The sequence below is a fragment of the Quercus suber genome, unplaced genomic scaffold, assembly GCF_002906115.3.
Source record: "Quercus suber isolate HL8 unplaced genomic scaffold, Cork oak 2.0 scaffold_34, whole genome shotgun sequence".
Taxonomy (NCBI): Eukaryota; Viridiplantae; Streptophyta; class Magnoliopsida; order Fagales; family Fagaceae; genus Quercus; species Quercus suber.
This window is the reverse complement of record NW_027069499.1, coordinates 1,619,654-1,646,512: the sequence shown is the minus strand read 5'-3', so window position 1 is coordinate 1,646,512 and position 26,859 is coordinate 1,619,654. Positions and strand designations below refer to the sequence as shown.

At 34.9% G+C, this 26,859-nt stretch overlaps 1 protein-coding gene across 1 annotated transcript; it reads right to left on the bottom strand.

The window, feature by feature from the left end:
• Positions 1 to 7,274: 7,274 nt before the first annotated feature.
• LOC112013005 (putative elongation factor TypA-like SVR3, chloroplastic) lies at positions 7,275 to 24,112 on the bottom strand. Its single transcript, XM_024045389.2, has 14 exons — positions 23,661 to 24,112; positions 23,388 to 23,494; positions 22,019 to 22,222; positions 20,502 to 20,678; positions 19,744 to 19,896; positions 16,844 to 16,933; positions 16,306 to 16,440; positions 16,024 to 16,140; positions 15,522 to 15,673; positions 15,366 to 15,450; positions 10,189 to 10,283; positions 9,237 to 9,402; positions 8,698 to 8,893; positions 7,275 to 7,740 (listed from the first exon to the last, which is right to left on the bottom strand). The coding sequence occupies exons 1-14, from the start codon at positions 23,866 to 23,868 to the stop codon at positions 7,610 to 7,612; spliced, it is 2,016 nt and encodes a 671-aa protein (XP_023901157.1). The 5' UTR covers positions 23,869 to 24,112; the 3' UTR covers positions 7,275 to 7,609.
• Between the last annotated feature and the right edge of the window lie 2,747 nt (positions 24,113 to 26,859).

Here is a 26,859-nt window from a genome sequence, read left to right as displayed (position 1 = left end):
GTGGTTACGTTCCAGCAATTGAGTGTGGGCCTCTCAATGATCACATTGTATGAAGAGGGAAAATCTACCACTAAGAAATCCAACTGACGAGTCAGCTATAGCAAATAGATCCTACTGTGACTGTTAACATCACTATACCTTTGGGGTACACCTTGTCCCCACTGAAGCTAAAAAGGGGGGATTCAAAAGGACGCAGCCTTCTTGGATCTAGCTTTAGCTATTGAAAGGCGAAGAGGTAGATGATATTCACGGAATTGCCATTATCCACGAGAATTCTCCTGGTGTTGAACCCTTCTATCATAAGCATTATGACCAAAGGGTCGTCATAAGGTTGCTTCACTCCCTTGGCACCTTCTTTCGAGAAAAAAATGTCTCTGTTCATTCATCTTTGCTTCAAGGGGGGTATTCTGTGGACGCCATTCACGTACCTCTGATATGCTTTCTTGAGGGATTTGAATGACCTTCATGCAGATAGCTCGCTTGTGATTGTCTCTATCTCCCCGATCACGCTTGGCGGACGATGGGGCATGTGGTCCTCGTCTCTTGGTAAGGCTTCGTGCTTGTCCTTGTTATCGTCTCTAGATCTACTAGGTTTCCCCTTCTTCACAAACCTTTGCAATTTCCCTTTTCGTATGAGTTCCTCTATCTACTCCTTTAGGTCCTTGCAATCCTCCGTGTAGTGGCCGTGATCCTTGTGGAAATAGCAATATTTCTTCTTGTCATGCACATTGGGTGATGAATGTAATGGCCTTGGCCAATTCAGGTAGTGCTCTTCTTTAATTTGCGCTAAAATTTTGTCAACAAGCATAACTAAAAGGGTGAATTTTACCATTATAGGGGTTTTTTTTGGTCTTTACTTTTACCCTCGTCATTAGTCTGATGATCTGGGCGCTCCCTTTTTCATCCTCTCCTGTCATTTTCCTTCCTTTTTCACTGGACTTATCTACGTCCTTTATTGCGGCTAAGACGTCTTCTACGTTCATGTATTTCTGTGCCTTTAGGAGAATCTTTGCCATTGTTTTTGGAGGATTCTTTGTGAGTGAGACCACGAACTCCTTGTTAACCACACCTTGTCATTAGCTTCGTCTACCTCTAAAGTTTCTCGAGTGAAACGCTTCACGAACGACCTTAGGGTCTCTTTCTCTCCTTGTCTAATGGTGAGTGAATGGTCTGCTAACCTCCTCGAGTGTTGTCCTCCGACGAAGTGGCATAGAAAGGAATTGCTCAACTGCTCAAAGCTGTCGATAGACGATGTTGGTAACTTCATGAACCATTTCCTTGCAGCACCTTTGAGAGTGGTGGGGAAAGAGCGACACAGTATTTCGTTAGGAGGTTGTTGAAGACCTAGTGTCATCTTGAATGTGTTGAGGTGGTCCGGGGGGTCCTTAAGTCCGTCAAACAGTTCAAGCTAAGGTAGGTGAAATTTTGACAACACTGGGCATTCCAGGATTGCCGCCGTAAAAGGTGAACCTGTCGTCCTGACCATTCTATCTAGGCTTTGGTCTGTCTTTCCTTTAATGGTGTTCCTCAGCTCGTCCATCTCCTTTCTCATTTCCCGGAGAAGATCTGAGTTTGGTTCTTCTGGAGTAGTTGGTCTTTGACAGTCGCTCATTCTATGACTATTTTCCTCGTCTTCTTGATTGGTCCTAGACTGATTCTCCTCTTGTTGAAGCCATAGCCTTATCTCCTGATTCTGCCTGGTGAGTTCTTCCACGCTAGCTGCAAGTGTCTAGATTTGCAGGGCTAGAGCTACAGGATCTTGGTTAGACTCCATCTGAATTTGGGAATTGACTGGGACTACGCTTTCGAACCTAATATCGTTCCCATAGATGGCGCCAAACTGATGATGCGTAAATCATCAATTAAGTTGGTTCGTCTAGATGAAGTTGAATCCTCGTCTCTATTCCTACAAAACGTAGGACAAAAGCTCTCCTTAGGTGGTCACCGGTGTGGTGCCTACTACAACGCCTCTGATGCTAAAGTTATAGAAGTTTTTTTGAGTGAAATAAGAGAGTTCTGAATATCAAAGTATCTATGTAAGAATATTTTTGGGTGAATCCATGTACCTTGTTTGTCTCTGATGCGTGTATATATATAGCTTCATAGTTTCTAGCAGCTGGGGCCTTAATTGTGGTTTTAGTGCTCTTCTTGTAACGCCTTAGGGCTTATTAATGTGAGTTTTGGTGAGCTTCCAATAGTTTAATAGCTAGTTGATAACTGTCCGAGGTATTGAATCCTCTTATTAATGACTTGCCTGCCTTTGTCTATGCTGTGTGGAGGTGGACGAATGTAATCGATAAGGTCGTCCAAGGAAAGAGAGTTCATCAGTCCCATCAAATCCACATATATATAATTCACGTCATGTATGCATGAATATAGATCTATGTATGTGTGCACGCATAAGAGTGGACGAAGCTTGACAAAACGGGCTTCAAAAAAAAAAACGGTCGGGGAGGGCAAATGCTGTTTAGCACTCTTTGGGTGCCGATCGACACTTTCAGTAGGGATACAATTACAACACTTGCATCCAGAGTCGAAATTATGCCACATTTTGGCTTCCAACAAGATGCAAATGCCCTTTGGTGGGTCCTTGCATTCATGCATTGATCACATAAGTTAAAAACTCGCACGAGAATCTAACCACGTGTAAAAGGACAACAATATCGTTTGAATGACAATATAAATTACAAAATGTAAATAATGACCTTGTCTGACCTATGGAAAGAATTGTCTAGCCCCACACCGAAAAAAATCCTCAGGATCAAAAGAAAAAATATATTTAAATATGAGATGTGATCATGTAAATAATGATCCTTTTAGGTCCATGGGAATGCTAGGGGACATATAAAATGATATAACTTGCTCACATGATAAGTTGTGAATGGTAAAAATGTGTTCCCACATGGACCTACCATGATATCTTTACTACTCACAACTCGTCATGTGAGCGAGTTGTAGTGCAAATTGTGTTATTTTATATGTCTCTAACATTACTCCAGAAAGAATGGCAAAAATCCATATGGAAAAACCTTCCTACGGATCAAAAAAGAAAACAACATTATCTAAATGATGAAATGTAAATAATAATTTTGTTGAGCCACCTTTGAAAAAATGACCAAATCCCAAATCGAAAATCCCTCTCCTTAGGATCAAAAGAAAAATGCTGTTATTTAAATGAGGGAACGAATTGTGTCCAGTGGCCAATTCCACTGGACATGTTGGGATACAGACATGTGTCCAAGATTGGACACATGTCCGCATTGCAATGTGTCCAGTGGAATTGGCCACTGGACACAAGCGCCACCCTTTACATGACATCAATTTAAAACCCTTTGGGTTAATCCTCAGGTCTATGCAAACATCAAATGGACCTAAACCCACACAAAGACATAATTAAGGGTCAAGAAAATGATATGATTATTGGGCACAGGTTCACACATTAGTCATGAGACTAGCTTATGCACCTTTGTCCACAAAGAAAACCAAACACAAATACGGAAAAACGGGCATTTGCCCCTAATTTACAAACTATGAAGCAAAATACCCATGTTTTGAAACTATTTAACAAAATACCTCTGTTTTTGAAATTCAATTTTAACAAAATTGAGTTATAGGTGGAATTCGACATTAGTAATGTCGAGTTCTATGCATATTTTGCCACTTAAATTTTTTTGAAAATTTAAGTGAAACTAATGTTGAGTTTCACTTAAAAATATATATAGAACTCGATTTCGAGGATATAGAATTTTACACATAATTCAATTTTGTTAAAATCGAGTTTCAAAAACAATGGCATTTTGCTAAAAAGTTTCAGAACAGGGGTATTTTGCTGCATAGTTTGTAAATTAAGGGCAAATGCCTATTTTCCCCCACAAAGTAAACTAATCTTGATTCACACAACAAAGGAAAAATGAAAAACCTCACACATACACTATCAAAGAAGTAAAAAAAAAGGGGTAAAACTTATGGTGGGAAGTAAGAAAAATTCTTGAGAATGGTGATTGCGTTCTTGGATGTGAGATTGAGATGAGTGTTTATGGAATATTAATTAAGAGATGGAGGGGAGTTTATGTGTGAGAAAGAGAGAAAAAATGACAGTTTTTGTTTGTAAGTGGGTGAATGAAGGAATGAAAGAGTTACAGAGAATGATTGAAAGAAAATGGAAGGAAAAAAAATGAAAGAAAATAGGTCTTTTAATAGTGGGGTTTATCCGTGCCTAGCAAAAGGAAGAGTGTTCTTGGAGTGTGAAGTGTGAATGAAAAAAAGATGAGAGAGGTTTTTGTGTTAATGGGTGAATGAAAATGAAAGAAAAAAGAAAATAAATGAGAGAGACTTGTATCATTGGAGTGTGATTGGATGGGAAATGATGAGATTTTTTGCAAAATAACATAATTTTGCTAACAATTTTATTAGTTAGAAACATTTCCAAACTATTTAGGAAACTAGCATCTTGAGTTTCTTTGACTCGAGTTCCTGTAGCAATTCAAGTTTAAGAGACTAGAGTTCTATGTGCTAGCGAGGTTGAGGTGGACCTAAAATCCACGTGGAAGTCGAGTTCCTACTACACTATCTTCTTCATTTGATCTTTTTTTCCTCTCCATAATTTTTTTTTCTCCATCTGTTGTCCCGTTCTCTTCTTCCAAGCCCCAAAAACTCAACACAGTTCTTCCCTAAAAAGAAATTCGTTGTCCCATTTCTTCTTCTCTAGACAATTCTTCCTTCTCTAGCTTTCTTCCTTCTTCTTCTGCTTCCTCAAAAATCCAAACCCATTTCTTAAAAACCCAAACCCAAAATTACTATCTCGACACCGAAGCGGCTTGGGTTTGACAATCTCCGCACCGAAGCGGCAGGGGTTTGTTGATCTTGGCACCAAAGGTCTGTTTTCTATGTTTTTTGGTTTGTTTCGGAATTTGCTTTCTGTGTTTTCTAGGTTTCTCTATCTTCGGTGGAATATTTTATGTTCTGGGTTTGTGTTTTCTGGGTTATTTTCTGTTTTGGGTCACTGTTTTGGGTTTTTGTCTTTTGCGTTTCTGAGTTAGTCTGTCTTTGATGGAATATGTTCTATTCTGAGTTTTTGTTTTCTGGGTTGCTATTCTAGGTTTGTGTTTTCTACATTTCTAAGTTGGTCTGTTTTCCGATGGAATATGTTCTGTTCTTGTTTGAAGGAACTCGAGTTCCACGTGGATTTTTTTAATCCCCCTCAGCTCTACTAGCACATAAAACCGATGGAATATGTTCTGTTCTTGTTTAAAGGAACTTGAGTTCCACGTGGATTTTTTTAATCCCCCTCAACTCTACTAGCACATAAAACTCGAGTCTCTACAGTGAACTTGAGATGTCAGTTTCCTAAATAGTTTGGAAACAATGCTAACTAACAAAATTGTTAGCATTTTGGTATTAAATTTGAAAAAATCTGAAAAGGATGTATGTGATAAATGAGGGATTTTTTTTTTTTTTCAAATTAACACAATTTTTTAGTTAGCATATTTCCAAAACTATTTAGAAAACTAGTATCTTGAGTCATTAAAACTCAAGTTTCGTGAAGAAATAAAACCCGAGTTCAATGAAGAAACTCGAGTCTCAAAGATTCGCGTTCCATGAGGTGGCAAAGTTGACATAGAAAAATATTCATGTGAAACTTGAGTTTCTCAAAAGAAAACCAAAAGAAGAAATCAAAAAAACTGATCATCTTTAGATCTGATCGTTAGATGGAAGACCAAAAAAAGCTGAAGTAGGAAGCATATATTGTCACTTGTTATCTAAAAAAAGATAAAAGGTCGCTCTGTTGAGTTTGTTTTGATGGGACATGGTGGGACATGTGAATGGGAGGCATCGCTTCTCTTCATTGTTGCTCTACTGAGTTTGTTTTGACGGGACGTCACCTTCTCTTCTTTTCAAATTGGTTGGACACAATCACGCGACATGGACTTCTTTTCTTAGTTTTTGAGAATTTTTTCTCTTTGTGGAACTGAGTCTCTAGACTTAAATTCATGTTAATTTTTTTTTCACATCAGTTGCCACTTCATAGAACTTGAGTCTTTGAAACTCAAGTTTTTTCACTAAACTCGAGTCTTAAAGATTCGATGTGTTAGTTTCCTAAATAGTTTTGAAAATATGTGTTAACGAAATTGTTAAGAAAATCTTGTTAAATGGCAAAAAAAATCAAATAAACGAGGCTATCTCTTCTTTGCTTTCTCATGACAATGCTTATAGGGGAACCTTTGTAGTAATGCATTTACTATTTAGGGCCTCGTAGCATATAAATATATTCTTCGGGAAGCTTTGAAAAAGCAATTTTCTTTGGCTTTCGTGTAATTCAGTTTTAGGTGCACAATTTGACGCATACCCAAGTGGCAACCTCCGCTTTGGGTGTTCTTTGTTGTGTCATTGGATGGTTTCTATGAGCCTAAATTTGTGCAACTTTGGTTGTTCAATCTTAAACTCAAATCAAATCAGTTTAAGGGCACAGGTCTTTCAATGATTTTGTGGTATCTTGTTCATCTCGAATCCAATCCAGGGTTGTGACTATTTGTTTTAAAGGAATTTTCACCATCTTTCTAATGGCAATTAGTTTACTCCAATTGTATGGTCAGATTTCTGACAAACTCAAACCCTAGCCCAATTAATTAAGGTTTTACCTAATCGCAAGTTCCTAATCTATACCATTTGATATTAAATCCATGGTTTTAAAACCGGACCGAGGGAAAAACCGTTTTTGCCTCCGATTCCCAAGATTACACGATTTTTGCCGATTTTGGGTATTTTTACCGTACCGAGCCAATGCTCGATTCCTAGTTGAACCAGTTAGACCGACCAGTTTGGTCCAATTTTTAAAACCATACTTAAATCAACTCCATTATCAATGTCTCATTAAATGATTTTCAAAAATTGTAGTCTAGGTTAACTTGGGACCAATGACAGACTTTTTGGAAATATGAAGATGGAAAAAATATGATATTCACAATCCTTTAACAATCTCTTGTGTGGGGACGAATAGTGTCTTAAAGATATCGAATTCATTCTTGCCTTTAAGCCATTAACATTTTCTTGTTTTCTTTCATTGTTCACAACATCATCCCCTATCCATCTCTTGTAACTTCAGCAAATGAGAGAGAGTAAACATCACAAACTCTTCTTTCACCTAGGTTATCCCGAAGAGAAAAAAAAAGAAGAAAAAAAAAAGGGTATTAGATTGAATAATAGTGCAATACGCTATACAATTTGGAAAATATGTTGCGTACTGAAATATAAATGACATTAGCAACACCCAAATATAAAAATCAAGAAGTGGTCACTTGTTTACAATTTTCTTTGAATGTATTCGGCTAGAATGGCCTTTACCCAAAAATTGACCTGTGGTCCATTAAATGAGTGACATACTTAGAATCTCCATTACAAATCAATGTTCAAAAAGTTCGTGGGCCCATCTCCTAGAAGTACAATTCTCTATTTAACATTCTCATTCGTTGTACATGTTCATGTACCCTTTTATCTCTAAACAATTCAAATAAGTAAAATTACTGTAAGGGTGGCAACAGATGGTGCGAAAGGGGAGATATCAATCGAATTGCAAGGGCAGATCCGGACGCTACATTACTACATTGAATGTCTACTTTTTCTTTGAAAACTTCGGATTTTTGCACATTCGGATATGTAATGGAGTGACCTCCACGAGTTCATCCTCTTGAATGTACTCGATGCAGTCGTCCAAGCTATAAGCCAATGGGGTATCAAGAACCACTGCATTAGGAGAAAAACATAGATTAGCAAATGCAATAAACAAAGCCTTGCTGCTGCAGATGTACAAACTACAAAGTTATATGATTTATACTATACTAGCTTGTAACTTCATGCATATGTATGAATACACTTAAAGATATACAATAAGATGAATAATATAATTCTTATATATATATAATTTAAATACTATTGATAGTCATTTTTATATTTTTTTTAACTCTTTAAAAAAATTTGTAAGGATATTATTAGGTTTAAAATGTAAATTGTCCATTTTATTTATTTATTATTGTGAAGCACTTTTTTTTTTTTTTTTTTAAACTTTTTGGTTTTTGTACTTAATAACTCACTTTGATGAATATTTATGATGTGGTCTCAAATTTGATTCTAAAATTAAGAAATAAAATTTTTAAGAATAAATAATTTAAGACACATTACACAAAATTGGAACTCTAATTTAGAATTCTGATTTGAGTTTCTCTCAACTTCACCTATTACTATATATATATATATAGATTTAATCAAAAGAACAAAAATAATAGACAAATACCATCATATTGTAAGAATCTTGAGTTTAGTTGATAATTGAACTCAAGGCCATTTAAAATAAGAGCTACTTGCCTTGAAACTAATCATCATGCATACTCTACAAACCCTTGGTCAGTAATTATGGGTTCGGCATTATGTATATGGTCAACATGAAAATTCTAACTTAATCCTACATGGCATAGGATTCATACGGCAATTCATTTTTGGCTGAAAATTGGGTTCATGTGGCGATTAAAAAAGCAAAAATCTGATCTCACATCTGCTTATCAGTCAAAATACATAACTTGCTAAATACAACTTCTGAGCAAAGGGGGAAAAGGGTAAATGTAAACTCGACAGCAAAATAAAAGTGACCAAAATTCATTCTTCAGTGCAATAGTAAGGAGAGTAATGACTAGAGATGATTCTGACCTGTTTGCTCTTTGTTTGAACGGATATTAGTCGCAGCCTTTCTCTTGCACACATTAAGGGCCAAATCCCCAGGCCGCTGATGAATGCCAATTATTTGACCTTTATAAACATCCACTCCAGGACCAATAAACATCTGCCCTCTCTCCTGTGAACTAGAAAGGGCATAAGAACTAGTTGTTCCATCCTCAAAGGCAACCTGAAAATCAAATCCTTGTGATTTTGGTATTATTGGCACTAACCTTCCAAAAATTCATGGGAATTCACATTACATCACTACAAATATAACTACAAAACATACAGGGTGTGATTATTGTTGTAACGGCCTTTACCCTTCACAATTGTTTAGATTATTTATTTTCAATGTAATAGTAAGATACATGAATTGAAATAAAGGAGCTTCAAAACATATGTAAAATAAAGTAATCACTGACAGAACATCTGTTGTAAGTATAGCAACGGAATGATAGCCAAAAGCCTTCAACATCAAAACCATTTCTACGGATGCTATATAGAAAATAACCTCAGAAGTCTGAACTTACCAGTGAACCCTGATCCCTGGTAGTAATATCACCAGCCCAAGGTCCATAGCTATCAAATATTGTGTTGAGAATCGCCGTGCCACGAGAAACAGTTAAAATTGCATTTCTCAAACCAAGAAGGCCACGTGTTGGAATTTTATATTTAAGAAACGTTGTTCCTTCCGACCTAGTACACAAATTTCCAGATTATTAGATCAAAGTAACAAATAGTCAGGGTGCAAATTCAAGACTGCCATTATTCACTACTCCAGCATAACCACTGTGCAGACTTTTCTATAAAAGGGGAGAAACCCGCATCACCAAAAGTGTGTTTGATTTTGATGAACCATTAAAAATTATAATCAAACATATGCATAAATAAATAAATAAAAATTGAATGTCATTTATCATGTCCACAAATGATGTGAGAATGCATGCATTCTTTAAAATAATCTTGATTCATGGACAAAATTAATCCTTCTCATATCTATAATTTTTATCTATGGCATTTTAGGGAAATATCATAAGCAATAAATTGATACCAATAGCAGGGACCATTTGTGGGGAAGATAGATTGATATCACAAGAAGTATGGCAGATATGGCGGTAAAGGGATCTCACAAGATATTATGAGATATTTTATACAATACTGGTAGAGGAAGAATATGCATTTATATGCAAATACCATGACTGTGACCAAGTATGCATATACGTGTGCACAATGTATATATGCCCACATGCATGAGCTTGCAATACTAATAATCTATCTCAACTCTACATAATATGAACCTTTTTTCTTTTCACCTCAACCTCATCAAATAGGTACACTTTTTGCGTGCTAAAAGACAATAATGATCACACACAATTATGATATCATTCCTTTACCATGAAATTCTGCTATAAATTATGAAAAGTTCAATTAAAAGTTGGAAAGTTACAAAAAAGAGAAATGGGAAAAGAGAATGCTACACACCCAACCCCTTGCATATCAAACATCTGCCCGCGCCTTTTGCCGAGAAGTTCAACTACAGACCCCATGTGTTCTTCTGGTACTTCTACAGTAGCAATCTGCAGTCAATCCATATTTAGTAACAAATTCTTCCTGAAGAGTGGATAACTTGGTCTTTTTATCAAAATATATTGCAACAACTGCTTAAAAAATTATCAATTTATTTATAACTACCAGAAATATCTGCCTTTTGTTTGCTTGATGTTCTTAACTCTTTTGTACAATGCATAAGCAATACCCCCTCATGTTAAGAAAAATGAATATAATTGAGCTACAAATCCACATCATCTTCAGCCTTATATAAAATCATCGTCATCACTTATCCATGCCAATTAAAATGTTCAATGTTATAATCATCATCACTTATCAAGGGAAATTATACTAAAATGTTCAGTCTTGAGGGGGAGAAAAAGAGAGCAAAAAAAATACTCTTCATTTACACTATTTTCTAGCTACCCACAATGAGCCATTCCATGTAACCAATAACAAAATGTATAATTTTCAGACTATTATATGAGTATTAATATTTTGGACTTTGTTTATTTCAAAGGAAAAAAAAAAAAATCGAGGGAGAATGTTTTTAGTAGACCATTTTTACTACATTGTCCTATTGCATTCAAGCTATGGTCTATGGTGTTCTCCTTGTTTGGTATATACTGGGTAATGCCAAAGACTATGGTTGAGCTTTTAGCATGCTGGCAAGGAAAGTTTGGTCATCATCACAATGGTGTCATCTGGATGGTTGTCCCTCATTGCTTGATGTGGTGCATTTGGCAGGAGAGAAACAACCAGTGCTTTGAGGATTTTGAAAGGATAGTAGTGGATCTAAAACTTTTCTTTTTTAGAACACTATCCAATTGGATGTCTATCGTAGGAAGCCACTCTATTTTTTTCAATATATGATTTAATGGATGTTTGTCACTTATGTACTTAATTGTCATGATCCCCAGCTGTATACATCGAGTATACTTGGGCGACTCTTTCTTATGGTTTGAATAAAATTTCAATTACTTATAAAAAAAAAGATATTTCACCTTCTTGTTTAGGTGCTACTCTCTATTCTTCTTGCTGCACAAATGTTAAGACAGCATCTGTTGGCACTTATACTTCTAAATCAATAAAAAATTTTGGTGGCTCATCAGTATTGTCTACCATTTATGAAGCTTTACCTTTGAGGTTATTGGCAATGACTTCTTGATGCTTCTGATGACTCCATCTTGGCAAACAAGTCCTGAACAACTTTTACCATATTTCTAAGGTTTGATTAATAGAAAATTGCGTTGGAGTGGGATAGTGTGAAGATGCATCTTGTTTTATTCAATGGTTCTACTGATTGTCTATTCCATTTCCTCATAATGTCTCTTTGATCTTAGAAATTACCATGATGAGATTGAGATAGAGATCTTTTCCGAAAAGATTGGGATATATACTCATGTTAAAGTTTTTCTTTCATTTCTTCCTATTTAGTAATGTTAGGTTTGTGCCTCCTAATAAGAATTCGTTTGAGGTCCACCCAAAATACTGAGCTCAACCTATAGGCTTCATCTAGGCAAACCTGACTCTCTTGTTATCTACCATGCTACCATATATTAACTTCGTGGGTCGAACCATGTGTTGAGGGGCTTATACTCCAAAATTTGGACACCCTTTTTTTGGACAATTAAAGGAAGCTTGCAAGTTGCAAATTAATGGTCGTTCCTTGACCTAACAGACCCATGCAATGGTCTTGGACCAAAAAGCAACGAGGTGCAGCCTAGCAGCATTGTGCAAGATGAAGGTCATCCAATGGGATTGCGGTGGTGTGACAAGGATAAGTGAGGGCGGCTATTGGCTGAAGGGTAATGTCAGAAAAGGGTGGGGATCTCATCAATCAACATGGTGGGCTTGATTGTGCTAAAGATGTGTGGGGGCAAAGAGGGAGTGGTTCGGGTCAGGTGGGTATGGGTTTTGCTGGAACAAAGGATGTTGAGAGTCAATGGGGGGTTGGGAAGAAATGACCGAGGATTTTACCTCTGTGCTCGATGTCTGAGGCTAGAATTCACTGCAGCTGGGAGTGGCTATTAGCTGTGTGGGTGGCTTGCTACTTGACGAGTCTGACTTGGTTATGATCTGGGCAATTTTTTAGTTAGTAAGCTATGAGTTCACTGGATTTGTGTTGGTGTGGGTGGTCTTGTGAAAGACTTGCGAGGGGAAGAGGACAACAGTTGCCAATGATTTTCTTTTATTATTTTTGGTTGGGTTGTAATTTGGGATCTTGGAGTGACCCTTATGGAGTTTCCAATGCTGCAACAACCCTCATGGTTGTGATGTGGAGGTTTTGGGGCGATGTAGGGTGCAAGTCTTACTATTATTTGTTTTTTTGGTTGGATTTTGGTCGCAACCTACTCTTACAAAGTGTTATTGACATGATGATTTTCTCTTCACATGTCCTAAAGAATTTCCCCTCTTTTTTTTTTTAATTTTTTAATTTTTAAGTAAAACCTTATTAAAATCAGAAAAGGATGCCTTGGAGTACACAAGATGTGTATTGCAAAACACTCTCAATAAAGATTACAACTATACTTATCAAAAAAAAAAAAAAAGAAGAAGAAGAAAATTACTGCTGTCAATAAACTCATCAATAAAGAATACCTACTCTTGAATTATGCTTTTACATATCCAAGTATTACTTTTTGATAAATTACTTTATGTACGGTGTACCATTTGATTTTACCTAGATAGCCCAAGGGGTAAAAAAAAAAAAAACGTCTTTTTTATTTTTTTTCCCCGAAGGTCAATGAATTTATGAAGTTCTAAAGCATTGGACAACATTAAATCGTTGACATGCACTTTAAAATGTCTGTTTACTTTGAACAAAACTATTTTATTTAAAGGGAAAATTACAATTTACCAACTAGTGGTCTGGCTGAAATTTAAGTTGCTTACCTGTGATTTGAAATTTGACACTTTACTCACTTGAGATTAGCTCAGTTAGATTTCTATAACCTACTTTTGTTAAAAATAGAGTTAAATATATAAATTTGACTCCATTTTTATGTCTCTCTCCTCAAAAAACACAAAAAACACAAAAATACAAGATCAAATATGATAAAAAACTATCCCTCGGAGAACTTGTATTATGGAATTTCAAACCATAAGTAGACAACTTAAATTTTAGTCAAACCTCAGATGGGTAAACTACCAAATTTTAAACCAGATAGGCAACTTAAATTTCAGCCAAACCGCAAGTGGATTTGCCCTTATTTAAACGTTACCTTTTTATGTATTCTATTTAAATATTACTACTTTCTTAATCTTCAACTATCATTTTTGTGCTTTGATAATCTTATAAGTTTGATCTGAGATATAAAACGTGAACCCCATTTGAGATTCAGAACTGGTTTAGATATGGCAAGTTTTTGGCCTGAGCAATCTCATCAAAGAGAACCAATGGAGTGTGGCCTTAGCTAACAGGGGTTAAGTTGTAAGCCTTCAGTATTGATGCAGTGTAACAAGTCCCAATCAAGTAAGAGAAATATATGGCCAGTAGATGATCAGTATTGGCCTTTGGTTTTTAATGATAGAACTGAAGCAATTTTTGGGCCTTGAGTGTCATAGAAGATTAGTTGACCATAGACTTTGATTTTCATAATTTTAATGAATTGTGTATATGGTTTATATCTGAAAAACCAAAAAGGTACTGTCTAAGGTTTAGAAATAATTTATAACATCCTCATTGATATCGTTTTTGTACATGCATTTAATTGGCATTTTCAAGTATTTGATTGTTTATGCATATTGATATTCATTCAAAAAATGCACATTCTGGAAAGCTGATTAGAGTTTTAAAGGTAAATCTAGCCCTATAATTGACTCCATCCATTGCATTATGTATATATACTTCTTAATGGTTAAGCTCACTTTTTTAATATTTTAAAGATTGAGTAGGCACGGTAAAGTGCACATAGTGGTTGAGGAATCCTTGAAGATGGAAGCAAATCTCTAGTACAAGGGTGTTAGTTTGCAGCATAAATATTCCATGATTAACTTTTTTGTTACCTAGAGCTATGTGATTTAGACTTTAGAGGTTTTACTGTTTTATTTGCAATCCTCAATTTGAGGGATTTTCAGGATTATGTAGTTGGTTATCAGATGTTTAGATATTGCGTTGGGATTAGTCCATTAAATCTGAGGATTGTTATTCAATCCTGATATGGATACTAGATACATTACATATTCTAAAGTTTTGGACATTTCAATTTGCTCTATTTAGCCATGATACTGAGTTTGGTAGGAGAAGTTAGTTTTGGATATAGTGTTCCTTGATTTTGTGCTTATCGTTCTCTATTTTGTACTGATCTGTTCATGCTAAACCAAAATTTGGAGTTGGTCAGATTAGTCATGCCTTCAAATTCATAGGGTTTGGGTTGTGGCATAGTCAATATATGAATTGCCATGCCGGTTTAACCTCCTGTTGTTGCTGAGTGGAAGCTGTGGAACTAGTGAAGAATTTGCTGATTTGAAAAATTCAGCCTCTTGGTTCAATTACATCTATGCTCTTCTTTGTTTTGCAGATTTAAATGGGGATTTGCATTCGATAAAGTGTGCTGGGGGTTGTGGTGTACTACAAAAAAACAGATTGTCCTGTTTCTTTGGGAGATAGACAATAATGTGTTCAGGATCAATAACAGCTCTGGGGAACTAAGAGCAAAGGCAGCTGAGGGATAAGAGAGACAGAAATGTTAGAGGGAAGAGACAGTGGTTTTTCTTTTTTTTTGGGGGGGGGGGGGGGGGGGGGTGTTGTTTTACATTCAGATAATGGTTTATGCTTTCCAAAAGAGCAATCTATTTCCAGCCTGTTTTGCTTAGTTTTTATTTTACTGGGGAATATATTTGTTGTGGAAAAAGGTTTTCACGCCAAACACCGAAAATGTGTCAAACTTTTTTTTTTTTTGGAAAATGTTTTAGCCAAAACAAATGAAGGCTTAAGTCACTTCTCAATTATTTTAAATGAACCACAAGGAAGAAGACAAGAATGTTGATAAAAGAAACATTGAACTATGTTATACCTATGTCAACCATAAAGCATGCACATGAATGTCCTTTTTCCCAGACATGAAATAAAGGAAAATCTCTATTTGAAATCTCTATTAGAAACTAACCTCATATGGTTCCAGCAAGCGGTCATCCACCTTTTTGTTAATAACTTTGGGGGGTCCCACCATAAACTCATATCCTTCTCTTCGCCTAAAATGCATGATTATTTTAAAAACATGCATGCAAAAGAAAAACATGAGCAACAAATAGCCTATACTTACATGTTTTCTATCAATATGGTGATATGTAAAGTACCACGACCACTGACAATGAATGTATCTGCCGTTTCTCCATCTTCAACTTTCATAGCCAAATTACGCTCAAGCTCACGGTAGAGCCGGTCTCGCAAGTTTCTACTAGTGACATACTTTCCCTAAAAAAGGAACAAAGAGACTTTGAGTCATACAGTCATTCCAATGCAACACTTTTCTAATTTAGCAAACAAAACAAAAAATCTAACTAAAATACTAAATACAGACAAGCTACAAGATTAACAAGAAATATATGGAATGCAAGATATTTGCAAGGAGAGATGAAACCAATCAAATTAGGATTTATCTAAGCACTCATGAAGGCATGCACACTTAAAGCAGAAAAGTGCTACTAAAAGGCATGTATACTTAGGCCTTTTGGCTTGCCTACAAGGACGGCTTTGCACAAGGCTCATAAAAAGGCTGAAACTTTAGTAAAGAACGCCATGTAAACAGTTTTATAGAGACACACCTCACGTCCAACAAATGGTGAAGTATTTATAGAGAATGCCATTTTGACAGTTGGTTCTTCCACCTTAATGGCTGGTAAAGGCCTCCCAGATATTTTGTCAGCAATGGTCTCCCCAATCTGAGTAAAGAATTTAAATAAGTGCCAACAAATTCTTACCCAAAAAAAAAGAGACAAAAATTGTCCTTTATTGTTAATTGAAAACTATCTTAAAAGTTAGGAATCCCTATATTATTAATGCAAAAAAATAATGTAACATCAATATTAAGATATCAGTTGATGTACCTGTATATCATCAATTCCACAGACAGCACATATGTCACCAGCTTCTACACGTTCTGCAGGAACCCTAATGAATTTCTCATACACAAAAAGCTCAGTGATTCTTGCGTATCTACAGGAATCTTCTGTGGTGCACACCTAAAAGAAATGTTAAAATTATTAGTAGGAAGAGAGAATATCCCTTTTTTTTCCTATAAAAGTCTACAATGAATATTTGCAAAAGCAATTTGTCATTAAATGGATTTGACAACAAGCAAAAGGAAAACTACCAAGCCAAAAATTCAAAGATGCATAGTTATAGTCAATATTGTTTTAAATTATTGGAATCTCCTCTGCTGAAATGGGATATAAAATTTTTAACCCAAATTAGCAAAATTTTAAAGATAGCATAAAGACAAGGCCCCCCAAAGAGGTGGGAGGGACACTAATATTAACACTTTCAAAACAAAAAAGCCAAAGTTGATTTAATATGCACAATTATATAGTAATAAATACAAAAATGTGTAGCACGGACCACCTTTCTGATTCAAATCAAACTCACCTTCACATCCAATCCTCTACGCAGAAATCCAGCATGCAAGCGTCCAATGGCTATACGTCCTTTATGTTCATCATACTCGATATTTGTAACCTAAAACATTATTTTGACAGTGCAAATAAGATTCTGTTAAAAAACACACACACACCCACAAACAACAACAACAACAAAGATAAAACAAATACAAACATAACAGCTTGTTTGGATGAGCTTATGTCCATAGCTTATTTCTTAAGTACAACTTTTTGTACCCCATAAAATAAGTGTTGAATAGACAAATTTGCAAAGCAGTAACAAATCAATCTTCCATGACTACATCAGAAACTTAAAGCATTAAAGGATGCTTAGAAGGAATGAAATGCATGAGTTTAAGGGTGTGGGTTTAAAGAAAAATATATAGTAGAATGACATTTGGAATCTCAATGAGGAAGGAGAAAACAGGCTATCAAAAAGAGGAATATATTTATAAATTAATTAATTAATTAATTAAAGATGACTAGTGAAAATTTAAAATCATAAGTGAGCAAGTTGGCAACTTTGGAAGAAATTTCATGGAGACAGAAGTCAAGGGTAGACTGGTAGTATGGTTAAAAGAAGGTAATAATAACACAAGGTTTTTCCACAAGATATAACTGACATAGGAAAGCAAACCACACTAGGAGCTTGGAGGTGGATGGGGAAATCTATCAAGACTAGAGGTATGAAACCAAATTGTTCAATGGTATGAAACTTTATATAAACGGAGGATTGGAGGCCAAATGTGAATGGGTTGGATTTTTCATCAATTGGAGAGGAAGACATTATGGCTTTATTCAAGGAGGTTCATGAGTTCTATAAGTTTGAAAATTCTCCAAATGCCTCTTTTATTGCATTAATTCCTAAAAGGAATAATGGTATAAATAATAGGAATTTTCAACCTATTAGCTCGATTGGGAGTGTTTATTGACTGCTGGCAAAGGTGTTGGTCAACGAATTGAAGTTGATGTTAGATAGCTTAATTTCAGAATCTCAAAATTCATTTGTGGAAAAGAGACAGTTCTAGACTTAGTGTCCATTTAGGAACAGCTTATCTAGCTTTTTGCTGAAAGTATACTAATGAATATTTAGATAGTCATATCAAAAGAAGACTTTCAGGCGTTATTTGCAAACTAGATATTGAAAAGGCTCATAATCACGTCAATTGGGATACTGTATTAGATTTCATGGAGAGAATGGACTTTGGTAATCGGTGGAGATGCTATATTTATTTTTGGGTGACTACAATACATTTTTTTAATACTGGGGTTCCAAAAAGGTTCTTTCAATAGCTCCAGGGGTTCGAAGCAAGGAGATCTTTTGTCAACTTTGCTTTTTATTTTGGTTAGGTACTAGGTAGAATTTTGAGAAGTAAGGATGGGGGATTCATCTTTTTTGGGTTTCAAGCCGGAAATGATACTAACAACAATCTTTTGTTTCTCATTTACTAATAGCCAATGGTACCACTTAGTTTTGTGACACAAATGTGGAATAACTCCTTTATATTAGAATGGTTCTAATTTACTTTGAAGCTTTGACAGGCTCTGAGCAAAAGTGAAATTGTTCCAGTAAGGGACATAGACAACATTGATTAAAGGACTAAAATCCTTGGGTGTATGGTTGGTTACTAACGAATGAATTACCTGGGTATGACTTCAGACTATAGATTGTTGGGATGGAAGTGATTGTGCTTGTCAAAAGGGAGTAGGTTGACCTTACTAGAAAAGGAATTTTATATGGAGTGGAGACAGTGATGAATTCCATCTTGTAAATTTGAACATCATGTGATCTCTCTTTTTTGTAATGGAGAATTGGGGATATGCGAATTAGGCACTGTTAATCAAACCTTGTTGGGTAAGTGGCTTTGGTGGATTGGGGCCGAAGATACTCATTTGTGGAGACAAGTGATTCGATGAAATGTAGAAGAATGGGATAACTAGTAAATGAAGATATGAATCGCCCATGGTTACAACTTATAAAGAGGTATAAGAGGGTTGGTATATGTTTATGAAGTTTGTGAAATTTGACAAAGGAAACCACAAAGAATGAGGTATTGGCATGATAAATGGTGTGAGGATTATTCTTTATGTGGACTTCAACTTCAGCGAAGACATCAACTTGTGATAATCTTATGAAGAGAGGATTTCCTATGGCAAAATTGTGTTGCATGTGTAGGAGATGTAGTGAATCTATGGATCATTTGTTGTTGCCTTGTGACAAAAATGAATTATGATATTCTACTTTCTGTGTTTGGTTTCCATTGCGTAATGCGTAAAACTATGTTTGAGCTACTAAGTGGATGGAGGAATTGGTGTAGTAAACCCTCTGGTGCTTGAAATTCACCCCTTATGCAAACAATATGAGAGAGAGGAACCGACATCCCTTTGAAGATGTAGGAGTTTCATTTGTTCATTTAAAATCATCTTTTGTAAGAACTTTTTCGAATGGGCATGTATAATGGGTAATAGCAAGATCCATCTCATTAATAAAACTGATTACTTATTATTATTATTATTATTATTATTATTATTATTATAATATAAAAGAGGTTGAAATTTCTTAGCCACCTACTAGTGATCACACTGATCTCCATTAAAAATGTTTGAATAAAATTACTTTGATTAGTTTGTCCTCACACTGATGTAGGGGGCTAGTATACTGCATGAAGGAATAGTCTCATAATAACATTCAGCCCTAACGCCCCAAGGGAAGGGGAAATGGGAGATTTGAACTACTGAACCCTGCTTCATGAGGTCATGAGGTGTGGTCCACAGCCAATTAATCCAACTAATCGCTGTTATGTAGTATAAGGCGCTATGCCAAATCCAAATAGACAAAAAAACTAAATAAATAAATAACATTAAAGAATTGAAAGAACAACCACTAACAAGCAATTGCAGTGCACCATCTCTGTCAATACATGGCCCAGGTATGCATCTGATTATAGACTCAAAAAGTGGCCCAAGATCTTCTGCCAAATTATCAGGTGACAATCCTGCCTTTCCCTTAATACCGCTTGCATATATTGCTTGGAAATCACACTGCAGGCAAAATGAAAGTTGCAAGTAGATTAAACTTTATATGGTGTTTTTAGACAAAATTGAAGCATCTAAAACCTTTAATGAAAATAAGGATTAAATTATGAGGACACATCTATAACCACATTTTTTTGTACATATTTTTCCTCTAAACTGAATTGGAGGAATCTCCTCCAACCAATTAAGTGGTGATTCAGGTAACCATCCACTTACACATTAATCACAATGTCTATTAAGTCATCTAAACAAGTCATATGACTGTTAAATAGTTCAAATAATTGAAAGTGCACATGGTTAATCATTTGAATTGCCATGTAGTGGATAGGATAAAATTTTTATTTTTGTTTTCTGGCTTGCCCATTCACATCCAGATTTCCAATTGGACAAGGAAACACATTATTCATCCTCAATGTTTATAATAACTACCTGATAATTCCTATCATAAAGATGGACCATGGTGGTCAACAGACCATTTTGATGCCCACCTTTTTATCTATTCAGGCATGGATGGAGGCAGAATATAGTTACTGTTTTGAATAGCAAGATAGTTTTAACCCAATAACCAATGTGAAACACATATTTGCCACTTCACAATATAGACTAGGTACCTGTTCATCTGACGCATTTAGTTCAATAAAGAGTTCAAAAGTTGAATTTATGACATAATCAGGACGAGCAGATGGTCTGTCAATCTTATTGACCACAACAACAACAGCATGGCCAAATTCTAGGGCCTTCTTTAGAACAAATCTTGTTTGAGGCATTGGACCCTCAACAGAATCTACCTACAAAAAGCAACAGCCATATAAATTAAGTACCAGATCACATGAAACAGAAGATAACCAGGTAAGATTCTAAAGAGGTATCATAACAAAGCAAGCCAATACCAAAAAGAAAAAGGTCACTATCATGGAAAATTCTCCCACGACATCATTTATAATTAAAAAAAAAATTCTTTTGGAGTGATTATTAGTATTAGTAGGTTCATAAAGAACTTTAATTTTATTAAGTGAAGAAAAGTATAATTCTGAAAAATTTACTCACTTTCCTATGAAGAAAAACCCAAACCCAAACCCAAATAAATAGAACTCTTATAATGCATAATCCACAAACTTATCCCTAACAAACCCCATGTGAAGTAATCACCAGTTCCTGAAGTCGAGCATATCCATGCAATAAGAAAATGGGGAAAAGGAAATCATTAAGGAAGAAAGCATGGTATAAGCACATAACTCTAGAGTCCTATATAACAAGACAAAAGCAATGTATCATGATTTCAAAGTATTCTCTACAAGAATAAATTAATTTTAGGGAGGAAACAGATGCCGTTGTTTATCACCATAATTTCACACGAAGATTCATAGCCTCCGAAAATTTAGAAAACATATTCTCTCCCTCTTTAATGGAAAATATCACATACACATAAAATAGATGACTAATAGCTAACCCTAAACAGCACTATGACTCCTTAGCTTTGATATCTAAGCCCCAACTAAATAACTAAACTCACAAATACGACTGAATATGAACCCCAAAAGAAACACCCAATGGAGCCATAGGATAACCCATTTCTAGAAACTTAAAAATTACAAAACTTCACATAACATTTAAATATAAATAAAATAAAGAATACCTTTTGAACTGGTACTTATTCCTAGAGTATTTGTAATATTAATGACAAGCCAAACTAAAGGGAAAGACAAAAGGCCCGCCAAGCTGACATCTAGCCTAGCGCATTACTATTTGACTGTTTCTTTTCACCCAATCCCTGTAAAGTGTTATTTCAAATATAACTGCTAATAGAAAATGGGCAAAGTTGTGGACATGCAGATCACAAAGAAAAAAAAAATTCTTGGAAAACATTAATGCTTCAGCTGCCACAAATGATATTAGCCCTTGAAGGGCTTTAAATCCACAAACTGTTTGTTACTTCAGGTTTTTTTATAAAAAAAAATAAATAAATAGCAAAAGACCCTTTGTAACCTTTAATTAGCTAATGGCATATAACAACCACCATGAGAATCACAAATGTTAATATCAATCCTCATAATCATCTGCATAGAAATCAGAAGGTCAGAAAGCATATCACTCCCAAAAAAAAAAAAAAAAAGTACCAAAGAAGTACCACTAGAAGAACCCCTTCCACCATATTGAGGATGCGTTCAACTTCCCCTCCAAAGTCAGAGTGCCCTGGAGTATCTATTATGTTAATCTTTGTGTCTTTATAAGTGATAGATGTATTTTTGCTAAGTATTGTAATTCCTCTTTCACGCTCAAGATCATTTGAGTCCATTATCCTTTCCTGTACAAATTGGTTGTCACGAAAAACCTGCACAGTGGAATTAGAAATATATATTACTAAAATTCATCATTTTCTCCTTCGCATTGGGGAAGGAGGAAGTGGTAAAGTTTGATGGCCCACTTCGCAATTATAAGTCACAAGTGACCAGTGACTACAATGGTTTTTGCAAAAACACTGTCCTATTTAGGATTTTAATAAATTTATATGATTCTACTTTCTCAACGGTAATAATTCAATTTCAAGGGATTGATTGATGTAAATATGTGCAGGCTTCATAATTTCTTATTTATATGCCAGCAAACTCAGCATCTCAAAAGCTAATTAGTTGTGCCAAGCATGATATCGAAAAACGAAAACTGAATTCAATGGGTATGTAAAATAAAAAATTTGCATAAAATTTATCACCTGTATTGTCTTATTATTGACCATTATATGTATGTTTATTCAATACACAACTAGGGTTGGTGACCAAATCTTGTCTTGCACATTAAGATTATGATTTAAAGTCTGTACACGAATAATATTTATATATATATATTGACAGATAAGAAAAATTATATTAAAAAGAAACTACTCCATCAAAGAGATGAAGTAAACGAAGGAAATATGTACATGAATATAAATTGAAAGTTTAATTCTGCAACATTGGCCATAATGTCAAAAGCTACCGTTCAGGGATAGCGATATGGATCATGCGCTGGTGTTATAACATGTTAACATCCAAACTTTCATATAAAAGACCCCAATTAAATCCAACACTACTCATGTCTCTCTATGGTTAATTTTCCCACCCCCAAAAAAATCTAATCACAGCAAGATTATACAATTTAGTGCTAGCATAAGCTTCAGTTGTATAAATAACGTACCAATCTGGATAGGTAATCGATTACAGACCGAAACTTTTGAAAAAAGAAAAGAAAAGAATTATGACTATTATCAGCCATGCTCTATGGTACTAAATATAGGGCTGTTAAAGAAAAAATATATTCATAAAATAAGTGTAACTGAAATGGGAATGTTAAGATGGACAAGCAGAAATACACGGAGACACAGTATTCAAAATAAGAAAATCCGCTCAAATTTTTTTGGGACCAAGGCTTGGTTGTTGTTGTTTGATATGTGAAGTTGACTCATTAATCTGAGGAGACAACTAGTGTCATTGTTGAATTATGAATAAGGAAGGAGTTAAAACCTTAGCTTGCTTCAACATAGAATCAACCAAAGTTGTCTTTCCATGATCAACGTGAGCCACAATCGCTATATTCCTTACATCACTTCTCCTTATCAATTGGCTCTTCTCTAATAACAAGGAACAACATCAAAACAATCAAACATTAGATATTTTCCAAATTACCACTAATAAGGTAAAAAAAAAAAAAAAAATTATGAATCGAAACGTATGAAATTACGAATACAGGAAGCTAAAACGAAAGAAAGGAAAAGGAAGTGGAAATCAAATTAGCACCGATATCGGGAGTGGTGGTGTCTGTAGCTTGAGAAACTGAGCATTTGATTGGTGTGTGAGTTGGAGAACGGAGGCTGAGAACTGGTTTAGATAAGCTTAAGGCGTTGCCAAGGAAGAGTTTATTAGAGGGTGGGGAACGATGAGGAAATGAGGTTATTCTTGAGCTGTTCACGGAGAAGGTCGAATTGTGGAAGCTGATTGATGCCATATTTTTCTCTTCTCACTCTCAGTCTCAGGAAGAGAGTAGAGAGAGAGAAAGGAAGGGATTTGGATTTGGTTTTGGAAAATGAGGGTGAGGCTGGTATTGGAGTTGGAACTTGGGACTTCATAAACTGAAAATGGACTCTAGTGGCTGGCTGGTGCTGAAGCTAACACCGCTACTCCTATTGAAGGTATGCTGTGGTCCACGTCCTCAATAGGCTATCACCGGACATCCGTTCAAAATCTCTCCTCTTTCCCCTTTTGAATCATATAAATAAATAAATAGTGTTTCAAACAGAAAAAAAGTTTATTTCGAAATTGGCTTGAAATCATTTCCCTTCAACTATGTGACAATTGATATACGTGTAGTTTTAGTCACATTACTTGATGAGTTATAGACATGTTTCAATAATACACTCCAATGGTCTTGTATAAATTGCCACATAGTAAATTAAAAAAAAAAAAAAACTTTAAATTTGAAACTAAACTTTGTCCTTAAAAATATATACGTAACTACACTCACAATGTATGCGTACCATAACTTGGTAAGGATTACATTCAACGAGATATGTTTCATAAGTGAATGTAAAAGAAACAATATGTCTAGCGACATAGAATCCTTCATCCAATTTTCCACACTTCTCCTTCCATGTGTTTTTGTATGGTAGAGGCCCCAAAGTGAAGCGGCAAATACCATGTGAGAGAAGGTGTGACAACTTCAGTGAAAAAAAATGATGGCCCAAGCAAAATTGTAAGAGAAAAGATATTTTCTCTCATATATATCCTATGTGTACACCCAATTTCACACTTTTTTTTTAATAAACAAACACACACACAAGGGTGAAGAAAAAGAGTTCTAACACAAAGACACATCATAACTCTACTAAAAAACCATAGTAACTTTTAAGGGAGGATGAGACAAGTTATACTATACACAACACACAATTTATGAAGTTAATATTTTCAACTTATGATAGGATCAATATTATTTTTACATGGATTTACCATTAACACTCATCTTCTTATGAATCAATTACAGCTTACACATTAATTGGGTGGGAAATTGACTGTGTCCTATATTGATTTTCTCCGTCAATATAGGCTAGGATTGGTGTGTCAGTGTATGCAATTTAATTTAAACTAAAATATCATTATTATTATTATTATTATTACTACTATTATTATTATTATTATTATTTTGTGGCTAAAGTGCAAATTGGAAAAAATACTTATACATCCCTTGAACTTTAAGATAGTGACCAACATACCCTAAAGTTCAAGGGATGTGTGAGCATTTTTCCAATACAAATAGCATCCTCTAATTTTGAATAAAATTTATTTCAATTCTTTAACTTTACTTTTATTCCATTGAGTCATCTAAGTTTTAAATTTATTCAATTCAAGACTTCTGTCCAATTTCGTTAAAAATTTTCCATTAAAAAATATTTTCCTCACATGAAAAAAATATATAAAATTAATAAAAATATTTTATAGATTTTTTGTGAGAATTTCTTTTCAAAAAATGTTATTTTTATTAGTTAATTGCATACTTAACAGCAAATTTTCAACAAAATTGGACAAAAAGCCTAAATTCAATAAATTTGAAACTTAGTGTAACTCTAAATAATATTACACTACCCAATAATTGTTATTGAATTCATATTTTGAAAATACCACCATTGGATTACATGTTCTATATGTTCTTAACATGCATGCCAATTTTCATTTCAATCGGATGTTATTTACCATTCAACCTATAAACTCATCTTTTATGCATTATTTTAAATTACGAAAACTTGAATTTAAATAATTGATTAATGATATGGCTATTGATCTTTGATCAACTTGAAATTTTGCAAACATGAAGAATATACAAAAATAATATAACTGCAATGGTAGATTTGTCAACATTCACATCCAATTAAAAAATATTGAGTATTATAATATTACTTAAAATTAAACCAAATTTAACTTGACTATATATATAAACAAATGTAAAAGGCAAAATTGTAAACTTGACCTCTTAGAGGTATTGTCAATAGGAATTCTATATATATGAATGATAGGTGTAACATTCATGCATTAGTACAAAGTTGTCTTAAATAAACTTCTTCTTTAATGAATCTAAATGGTTTATTAAGATTTTTTTTTTCCTTCATTACAGAAGACAATAATTTGTTACATGAATTGTCATAGTAGAGAGAATTCTATGACTGGTCGTGTCCTTTTTAAAAGTTATAAATTATGTTAAGATTAAACATGCAAGGGATGTGAAAAGAGAAAAGAAAGCTCTTATTAATCCTAACAAACTAGAGTGTACATCCTGATTGTTTGTGACGTCCTTGAATAACATACTTNTTGTTGGTGACGACGGAGGGTAAGGATAAGGCTGATTGAGTGGCAATGCATGTGGGGGAGAGGTCGGTGATTTCTAGGTTTTGTTTGTGTGATCTACAGCCCGATGAGGTGACAGCAAGGTGGAGGAGAGGCTGGTGGTTTGGTGGTGAGATTAGCGGCGTATTCTAGAGAGAGGAAGAGAGGCTAGAGTGAAAATGAATTATGAAGGGAGGAGACGCGGCTAGGTTAGAGAGGAAGATAGGAGAGAGGAGAGGCTGTGATAAAGAAAAGCAACAGGGAAGAGAGAGAAATTAAGGTCAAAGAGGAAAGAAAGTATAATAAAAAAATAATAAAAATTTTACAATTTGTAAATAGTATCGTCTTAAAATTGATACTGTACTGTTCACCATGGTTTTTAAATTCGGATCGGACCGTACAATCTGACCCAGTTAACCAAGAACCTCTCACTATTACGGTTCTTCTAGAACTAGAAACCGCTCTAGGTAAGAAAAGCAGGGAACCGTTCAAACCGCAGTTGAACCGCCCAGGTTTGAAAATCGTAGACAGTTTTCATGGTTCAAGTTAGAGCTATTTTATTATAAATAAATAGAAACATTACAGAATTACAGCACCAAATCACCATTGTGGAAGCTTCAACCGT